The sequence below is a fragment of the Patagioenas fasciata genome, chromosome 2 (genome assembly GCF_037038585.1).
Source record: "Patagioenas fasciata isolate bPatFas1 chromosome 2, bPatFas1.hap1, whole genome shotgun sequence".
Taxonomy (NCBI): Eukaryota; Metazoa; Chordata; class Aves; order Columbiformes; family Columbidae; genus Patagioenas; species Patagioenas fasciata.
Genome location: NC_092521.1, coordinates 2787394 through 2796998, shown reverse-complemented (window position 1 = coordinate 2796998; position 9605 = coordinate 2787394). Strand labels below are relative to the sequence as shown.

General features: G+C 43.3%; 1 protein-coding gene across 1 annotated transcript; it reads right to left on the bottom strand.

The window, feature by feature from the left end:
- Positions 1 to 223: 223 nt before the first annotated feature.
- On the bottom strand, positions 224 to 5087 carry LOC136097585 (lymphocyte antigen 6E-like). The gene is made up of 3 exons (XM_065830093.1): positions 5036 to 5087; positions 1225 to 1344; positions 224 to 426 (listed from the first exon to the last, which is right to left on the bottom strand). The coding sequence occupies exons 1-3, from the start codon at positions 5085 to 5087 to the stop codon at positions 224 to 226; spliced, it is 375 nt and encodes a 124-aa protein (XP_065686165.1).
- Between the last annotated feature and the right edge of the window lie 4518 nt (positions 5088 to 9605).

The window sequence follows — 9605 nt, the reverse complement described above, 5'->3', positions numbered from 1 at the left end:
TTTGTGTGTTTTTGTAGGTGACTTGAATGTCTGGGGACACTCAGGATTCAAGTAGGCTTAGGTAATCAATGGGAGTTCAGCACCTAACTTGTTTAGACGCTTTCAAAAACCCCAGGGGAAGCTCAGCTGCAAAGCACGACTCTTTGAGAGCAGTAATTATCCCAGAGCAACGCACTTTTTATTTCAGCCAACAATACCATCATGGAGAGTTTTTCCTAACCCATCACAGTCCACAGGCAAAGATGTAAGTGATACTGGCCAGGACACCCAGGGACATCACTCCAGAGCTGCTTTGCTTGCTGCTGACTCCATTCACATTGCATAATGGTTTCTCACAGCAAGAAACCCTCTGATAGGTTTGGTTTTGTGTTGCTGGACACGTTGGAGAGCACATCTTAGAGATGACATATTTAGGCTTGTCGGGCTCTAATGCAGAAGAGAAAGAGGGGAAAAAAGAGTAAGAATTATTGTTAACATGTTTCCATGGCTAAATCTGCATTGGTGAGTAAAAGGCGACCAACTGCTAGTCCTCAAGGCAAATTTGTCCTCTGCCCAGGACTAGCAACAATCTGGACATGTCTGCAGTGCTGCAACATGATGCTGGTCTTCTCTGGGCTCCATGTTTTATCTGTCTCTAAACAAAAATTAGTTTTCAGGTGCCTTTCAGTTCAAGTGATGCTCAGGCTGGGTCGCTGCCCACCAGGGTGGTTTTCCCACAGCATAAGAGCAGGGGGAATGTGTTAAATGACCTGAGATTTGATCTGAGGGCACATGGGGGTGTTTTAGGGTGCAGAGCCCCAAGGACAGACCTGAAGGATTGTGCATGGCAAAGGGACGCAGCCTTGGTGCAGTTTTACCCAAACATATTTGAAAACAACCCTGGGAGTGAATATTGCTGTAGCAGGAGGTGTCTGGAGTGGTCAGCAGAAAGCTGGAAGGACCTAACCATGAAGCAGTGCACACAGCCCCAGGCTTGAGTTCACTTTCTGGTTTGCTAGATGTATTTTCAGCATTTTCCCAACTCCAAGTACCAATATCAAGTAAGTATTGACACCTCAGTGACTGCAATCAACACCACAGTGAATGCAATAGCAAGAAACAAGGTCAGTATTTCCTAACAATGTCTGGGGGTTATTGTTCCCATATGTGACCATGACCAGGATGAAAGCCTGTTTCTGGGACTACTCTCCTACAGAAGAAACAAGGTGTTGTTCAGAAACGTACTTGTTCCAGTGTTGTTACGAATGGTCACGCAGTATTTGTCTTCGTTTGCACACATGGAAATGGTCAAACAGTTCTTGTTGGACTCTTGTTCTTGGCACACGTAGCAAATAAATGGGTAAGCTAGGGAAAGAAAAAAAAGAAAGAGAAAAGAAAAAGCACATTACATGGTTTAGGAACCACAATACCTACAATCCTGATATCTCCATTTTCCTAGTTATAGCCTGATGAATGCTTGTGTGTGAATGACCAGTGATTTTCTTTATCCCTTGACCCGTGGCAGCAAAGTTAAATCCCTCTCTGTCTCATACGTCTCAGACTGCGAAGTGTTATCGATCTGTTTGCAATCTCTGGCAGCAGTAGATGTGAGTGGAATTCAAGGATTTGAGGTCTTTTATGATGGAGATTATTGCTGAGCAATAGCTTCTCTGTCCTGAGAGCTCTGCCACGTGAATTCCCAATTACTGTTCAGTCGCTTCTCTTGACCAAGGCTATACAGGACTTGCCAGGGAGAACCTGAGCATGCCTGGAGTGTTTTTGAGGAGATGGACAATGTCCAGTGTCCTACTTCTCTTTGAACTGTCTCAGAGACTACTGCCACATATCCTTTCTTGTGGTTGAACTGCACCAACTGAACTGGCCTAACCTCAGTCCTAGGAAGTCTGGTGACGGCAGTCAGACACTCTGTTGAACTCTTCTGCATTCTACTGTGAGATAGAAAATAAATGGGAAGTCTTAACCAAAAGTATGGTTTAACTGGTAAATACAGATTTTGTGTGATAATTCATACATCTGCAACACAGATAGAGAAGATGACTGGCAGGCAGGGATGAGCTGTCTTGTCTGTCAAAAATGCACCACTTGCCCTGAAATCCAGAAGGTGGTAGGTAGACATCTGGAGAGCCTCTGGAAAGTAATGATAAAAAAGGAGAAGAACGAAAACACAGTCTGGATGAGAAATCACACCAAAGCGTATACAGAGCACTCCTCAGCCAGGCAGATTAATTAATGTATAGGTTTTGTGGTGGTGGTTGGGTTCTGAGCTTGTGAAATCACCTCAAGCAAAACCTGTGGTTTTGTGTGTAGGAGAGGGGTGAGTTACTTTAAAAACACAGACATTTTGGAAAGGGAAGTAAACATAGCATGGAATGCTTGCTAAGTTCCTAGTAAGTCTGGGGACAGTCTGTCAGTATGGAAAGGGCAGAAAACAACTTGAGGACACGTGCCTGTGAGTGACATTTTGCCCGATAAGCAGTTGGCAGCAAGAAAGTGGAAGGGCAGTCAGGTCAGAGAGTCCATTAAATGAGAATTTCCTAATGAAGGGAATGGAAGGGAAAAGTTATAAACTGTTGGTGCTGAGAGGGACGTAACATTGTGTAGTTTTTTTGCTTTGTTCACCACTAGAAAAGTTGTATCTTCATTTCAAGGATAGAGGACACTCAATAAGATTTTACCAAAATTTTTGGCACAATCTTGAATGACGATGTAATGAACAAGCCCAGGAAACACAGGCTAGTGAAAATGCAACAGTATGGGTGCAAAGCCAAACATAAAAACACACTCACAAGGTGGTTCACAATGGTTATTAGACCAAGCAGTTTGACCAATGCAACGCATAAGGTTTTCCAAAGCTTTGCTGCGAGCTCAGATCTGTATATTTTCATGACTAGTGACAGCAGGGGTGGGATAGAGGATGCACATCACATTTTCAGATGGTCCTGAAGACAAAAGAGCCGAAAACATGTTGCAAATAGAGTTCTAAGTCATTTTGACAGATGGATGTAATAAAAGAATGAAAAAAGCAATGGATGCATTTCAATAAAGAGAAATACATTACACTAAGATGAAAGTCAGCCACTTAAATGTAGGATGAGGAACAACTGGTTGAGTTACAATTAAGGTGTAAACAGCAGAAGTCAACCGTGTCACACTGCAGCGATGAAAACAAAGGGAACAACAGGCAGCAGTGTCATGTGCGAGATACGCAAAGTGGCCTTTCCACTTTGGCAAGGCCTCAGCTGGAATGCCAATGGCCAAATCCGTATGCGGCACTTCAAAAAATATGTGAACCATTTGGAGAGAGGGAGGAGAAATGGTCAGATATCTTGAAAATATGACCTCTTAAAAAAACATTAGAAGCATTAGTTTGTTTAATGAGAAATGATAAAATGCCGAGGATAGACACGATAACCTTCTTCATGCAAACAAAAAGAAGATGCGAAGAAGAAAGTAATAAACTGTTCTACACATCCTCTGGTGAAAACACAGGACAACTGTACAAAAAGAGATGTTAAGATATAGCAACGTTCTAAAGGGAGGAGGATCTGAGCAATTCCAGACTCCAGAATCTTCTTTCTTAAAAATCTTCTAAGACACCTTAGAAAAACTTCTACCTGGTTTGGTCCAGCATTAGATCAGGAAAAAGGATCATGACCTTTAAAGATTTCTTCTGGACATAATATACCTATCACAGTGAGTTCATGGAAGTAAATGGCAACAGACCCTCTTTGATGGGCTTTGAGATCAAAAGTTTCACTCAGAAGTTTGTCTTTAGTGGGACCCCAGATACATGAAAATGATCAAATAATGGTTGTCTCCAAGATTTCTTTTTTCCCTGTACTAGACTAGAAAGTTACGATCTTTTAGTCTTGAATGTGAAAGTCTTGATATTAGAATTACTATCTTTCTCCTATCTAGAATGGGCTACAGGAAGGTGCTGTGTAAAAGACTGCCCTGAAGTCCATGTGGAAGGTGATGCCAATATAAAATGTCATGAGCTTACTGCAGAAATATGGTATCCCACCATGGATAGGTGGTCTTAGATCTCTGTTAGCTTTCCACTTCATCATGGGTAACACTGAGGATGTTTCCTTCGATAATTACTTCCTTTTGTCCATGTTGTGTCACTGCATTCAGGAGTTATGGGCATAAAATCATAGAATCATTTGGATTGGAAAAGACCTTTAAGATCAAATAATTTGCTTTTTTTTTTTTTGCTTTTTTTTTTTTTTTTTTAGAATAAAATACCCTTTTCCCCACCCCTAAACTGGCCAAAACTTCCAATCTTTTAGGCATGCAGAACCATCTGTCCAAAAACTATAAGAGTAGCAGGCTGATAGATCAGAAAGCAAGAATTAATCAGATTCCTCTTTCTCAACCCCTGCTAGATATGTATCATGGTTTCTGGGAAGCCGTCAGGCGTGGGGGAAATATTGGCAATCTGGTCAGTATTGCTATGTGCAAACAGAGATGTAGCAACATGTATATCTGTCCCAGAAGAAGGACACATATTCAGAGTACCTCAGGTTTCCCTTCAGGAGAAGGATGCCTTTAATATTAGAAAATGCTCTCAGGTTTGCCTCTGATTTAGCCTGTAAAAATTGGCTCTGGTGCATTTCCAAGGAAGCAAGACACATGGCAAAACACATGATTTGCCACAGTGGAGGAAGCAGCAGTACAGAAAAGTTTGTAAAATATTCAATATGCATAAAGAAATATGTTTTGTTATGTTTTCGATCTGCGTGATTTGGGAAGATCCCATAGACCGCTGCACGGATATAACCTGACATCCAGCATCGTACAGTTAGAGCTCTATTGCTCGGTATTGCCTGCTGAAAAGAAGAATTATTTTATCAGAACCTTGTTTCTCCAGCAAATCATTAATCAAGGTGCTAAAGGAAGTTGGTGGCAGTGTGACTGCAGTGTTGTATTACTGCAAAGCTGGTGACAGCCCTCTACATTTTTGCCACATGCAAAGTTTTCACCATCTTCTCTATAAGCCTTATATTAACTAGCAGCAGGATTAGAGGCTCACCTTGCTCCACACACAGGACAGCAGCCAGCAAGGTGACAAGAATAGTCCTCATCTCCACCAGATCCTTTCAGCCAGACTGGGAAGATGTTTGGAGGGCAGGTTTTATATCTTTTGAACAGCAGTTTTACAGGTTCTAGATGGCTCACGGGTCTGCATGAAATCAACCCAAGGGTGTGTAATGTGCGTGTGGGAGTTCTCCGTGATGGAGTCCATGGGGCTGGCACCTTGGTGAAAAGTCCTTTTGCCAACACATTTCTTGCTCTTCCAGTCATGTGAGTGATGGCAAATGAGGATCTGATATTTTCTCCTCTAAGTTTCTTCCTTTCCTTCCTCCCAGCAGAAGCAACGTCTGCACTGGTGAAATAGTGGAGCCTTAAGGTACGGGGTGATAGTCCTAGCAGGGCATTTTTATAATCCCTTTGGATACTCAGTACATGATGTACCAGGGTTCATACCATTCATTTTCTTTAATTATTCCACAGTACCAGAAGCTCAGACTCTAAACTCACCTGTGCTGGTTTACCTCCAATAAAATCAGTGTATTTTACACTAAATTAAGTTAGCTGATGGTTAGCTAAACAGATTTTCCTCAAATTTTCATGTCAGTCTTTATTTCTTTATCAATTTTCCATTACCTGTAATTAATTGCTCTGTTTGTTCTGCCTTTGGTTGTAACTGTCAAATACCTTTTACACTTTTTATTTAATGAAGTTTTGCTTCTATCTCAAGGATCATTTAAAGCAGGGGTATCCAACTCATTTTCACCGGGGGCCACATCAGCCTCACAGTTGCCTTCAAAGGGCCGAATGTAATTTTAGGACTGGATATCCTACATTTATACAGTCCTAAAATTACATTCGGCCCTTTGAAGGCAACAATGAGGTTGACGCGTCCCCTGGTGAAAAGGAGTTGGACACCCCTGATTTAGAGGGTCTGTTTTTCTCCATGACCAACAATTTCTGGAAATCAGACCTCCCTTTACAGTACCACAAATTGAGATCCTGGAATTGCTGCTCTACTTTGAAGAAAAAAAAAATATCTCAAACTGTCTCTTTTTCCATCTTTCCTCTTAAATCCATCCCTTTTCTTCTATTCCTATGTGTTGGACCCCTCTGAATTTCTTAAAATCTGTTTCTGACATTCTGGGAAATAGACCCTAAGACAAGATGCATCTTGTAAGAGCTCGAGCTGTCATCTCAAGCTTCTTCCAAAGTGAAATTAGCCCTGGACAGCAGGTAGCAGAATGTGCAAAAGAAAAAATTGCCAATCATGGAATAACATAACAGACAGTTCCTTAGAAGTAGCCATCAGTAGGGTATTTTTGGCTGTTTCTAATGTGAATCATTCTGACACTGGATGATTTCCTTATCCATGTGAGTTTCTGACACTTTTTTCAGGCCCTGCTAATCTGCTCCTAGAATGACAACATCAGGTGGTGAATTCCAGAGTTGTTCAAGCCCGATGTCAAAATAGATATCCCCACTCTTGTTTTTGGAGGTTTGTGAGGTCAGCAGGGGACGTGCTGGTGAATGATCAAATCGAGCCTTCTGCTTGGCAAAGGGCAATTCATTTTAAGGCCCAAGTGTGTTACAAACAGGTTGTTCTTCATATTTAGTGGGTGTGTCTTCTTGCTGGCATTTTGCAATGAGGGTAAAAAGGAAGCAACCATTTTTTCCTTGTTTTTTGTCCTATTAATTATCCCATAGACTTCTGTTACGTATGTTCCTTTTCCCTTCCTCCATTAATGAAAGAGTGTTCTTATTATTGCCATATCCCCCCTCATGTTGACTTTGCAAACTTCCATTTGTTCCTACACGAACCTTCACGTAATAGGATGTTGGCTCAGTGCAAATTGGGTTTGAAAGAGCTGAGAAGCTAAAACATAGAATCATAGAATAGTAGTGGTTGGAAGGGACCTCTAAAGCTCGTCTAGTCCAAGCTCTACTATGAGCAGGGACATCTTCACCAGCTCAGGTTGCTCAGAGTCCCGTCCAGCCTGGCCTGGGATGTCTCCAGGGATGGGGCATCCACCACCTCTCTGGACAACCTGGGCCAGTATTTTACCACCCTCATTATAAAAACAACCCTGGCACTGCCAACAAATGTGTAGTAAGGAGAGAAATTTGAGTAGGAAACAAGCTCTTCTGTGTCAAACCGTTATTTGGGAGCTGTCCTCAGGACAATAATGTCTTTGTTAGTATCTAGACATACTGTAATCCCTCTTCCCAGTGTCTGCAGAGCAGTTATTTTTCTGGATCACAGTGATTTCTTCTTTCTCAAGAGGACAGATTGTGAAACTCAAATGCAGTTAGAGGCAACACTTCAGCATCCAGCATGGGGAGGGTGTCTCCTGCTGCCCAACGTCACGTCCTTCAGCCTGGAGGAGAGCCTGGAGCAGGGAAGTCAGGGACAACAAATGAGATGTAAGATTGAGAAGATGGCAAAAAACCTGAGGAAACGGAGTCACCTCTGTGGAGTAATCTCATTGTTACCCATTTGGGAAAGCTATAACAGACCTCAAAATGGAGCCATGAGTTGAGTAGATGACAACAGAGCAGCAGTTGTTTTTGAAAAAGTGATGCTTTTGTCACCACATATTCCAGAAGTTTTTTAGACCTAATGAAGACCTTGCTTTGCTGTTTTGCATCCACCTTGTTTCTTGCTCTGTCATTGATTCAGTGGGTGGTAATCAGATCTGGGCCAATAAGCAGAGAGAAAGGGAAGAAATTTCATGTTGTGAGGGAAAAGACAGACAAATTATTTGAGAACAGCAGAAGGCAGCATGGGTGCTTCAGAATCAGTGATGATAGAGTCCTGAGTGAGGGAAAAGTAGGGCCTAAGTTAAACCACATCCTCCAGGTGCCTAATTAAGGTAGAGCAAGGCCCTCTTGGCTGATTCAGGTCCTGGCACGATGACTCCAAGCACCAAAAACTCTTATATAATCCACAGAGAGCCAGCTAACTCCCAGGAGTAATCCCAAATATTTGAGTGAGACACCAAGGCTGTCTTCTTCCTGAGAGCCCTGCAGGCATCCCGGATGTCTCTGCATGCAGCTTCCCACTCTCATCCAAGGAGTATGCAACCATGAGAGCCAACAAACAAGAAACCATGGGAGGAGAGATGTGGAATTGGGCAGCAGCATCTGCGTGGGAGATGTCACACCAGGATTTCTCAGGAAGGCTGATAGAGACAAGTCTCCTCCCATACAACACCCGTTGCCAAAGGAGGGCTCCCTAAGGGATCTTTCATGGTTTTAGAACCTCCCATCTCTCAGAGCAATTGCGGCTCCCACCTACAGATAAGGACACCTTTATGTAACTTGAGATGTGGGTCAATCTTTGGCCCACACGCATGGGTTGTGTTGCTGGGCAGGAGGGAATGTAAAACCTATGGGGTCAGAGAGAAACCAGGCAGGATGGTGCCCATGGATGGAGCTGCTTCCTTAGGCTCAGGAATTCTGGCTTCCCAGTGCCATTCATAACTTTTCCATGCAGCAGCCACAAGCAGGCCATGAAACCCTTCACAGAAGGAGCAGGCTTGACCACCTGCCTTCGCCTCCTTTGCCCACATGCTTTTATACCTTTGTTCATGTGCCATCTTCCCTGCCAACCCAAACCAGAGACACCTGCGAAGTTCAGATAACACAAGGAATGACCTTATCTTAAACCTGGATGCCAAGAGTGGGTCTATATTCACAAACTCAGCAGGACAAGACCTGTGGCAGCACTAGCCCCAGCTTGGCCTTGGCATTGTCCCTAAGAAATCCTAAAGCTGTGGATAGCAAAGCATAGAGACTATTTCCAATAGTTCAGTTATTACCATCTTATCACCTGGGTACGAGGCCGAGTACGGCCATCCAAGGCAACGGAACTGTTCTTGGCTTGTTTGAGATGTTCAGATATGTGTGCCACTTGAGTATCTCTAGATCTGGTAGGAGGGGAGAAAAGTTGAAGAGAGTAGATAGGGCAGAAGAATGGACAGAAGGATTGAGCCAGCTCAGCAGTGGGATGACAGCGTGATAGAAACCATGGGGACAACAGAGAGTCTTATGGTTTGAGACAGAGTATCCTTGGCCAATTGCCTTTGCACCAAGGCAAAAAAAAAATGAGCTGTCACTCTAGCAAGAAAATACAGGTCAGAGGTAAAGCCCAGACTAAGCATGGGCGAAGGATATAATGAGGAAGGTTGGGAGAGAAAACAACCAGGGAGTGCATAGCTGCATATCGGATGTGGATGGGAGAAAGGGTGGACAAGAAGGAATGGGAGCAAGTGTGGGCCATGAGACCACATTTCCTTTGCAAACCTGTTATAAAGATCTGGCTGTTTCTGAGTGTTATTATTCCTCTGATCTTGGCAAGTACCTGGTAGAGCGAGCAAAGCGTGTAGCTGCTCTCCCTGTGCAATGAGTCTACGGAGAGGAAACCAGTTGGGTGAGCTGCACCCAACTAATTACCCTGGGAGACCTTGTTGGGTTAATCCTAGTGGGGAGCTTCTTCAGCTCAGGAGAAAGCATTTCAGCCTCTTGTGACTCACTTTGGAAAGGTGCGAGTGAGCAAATCTCTATTCCTC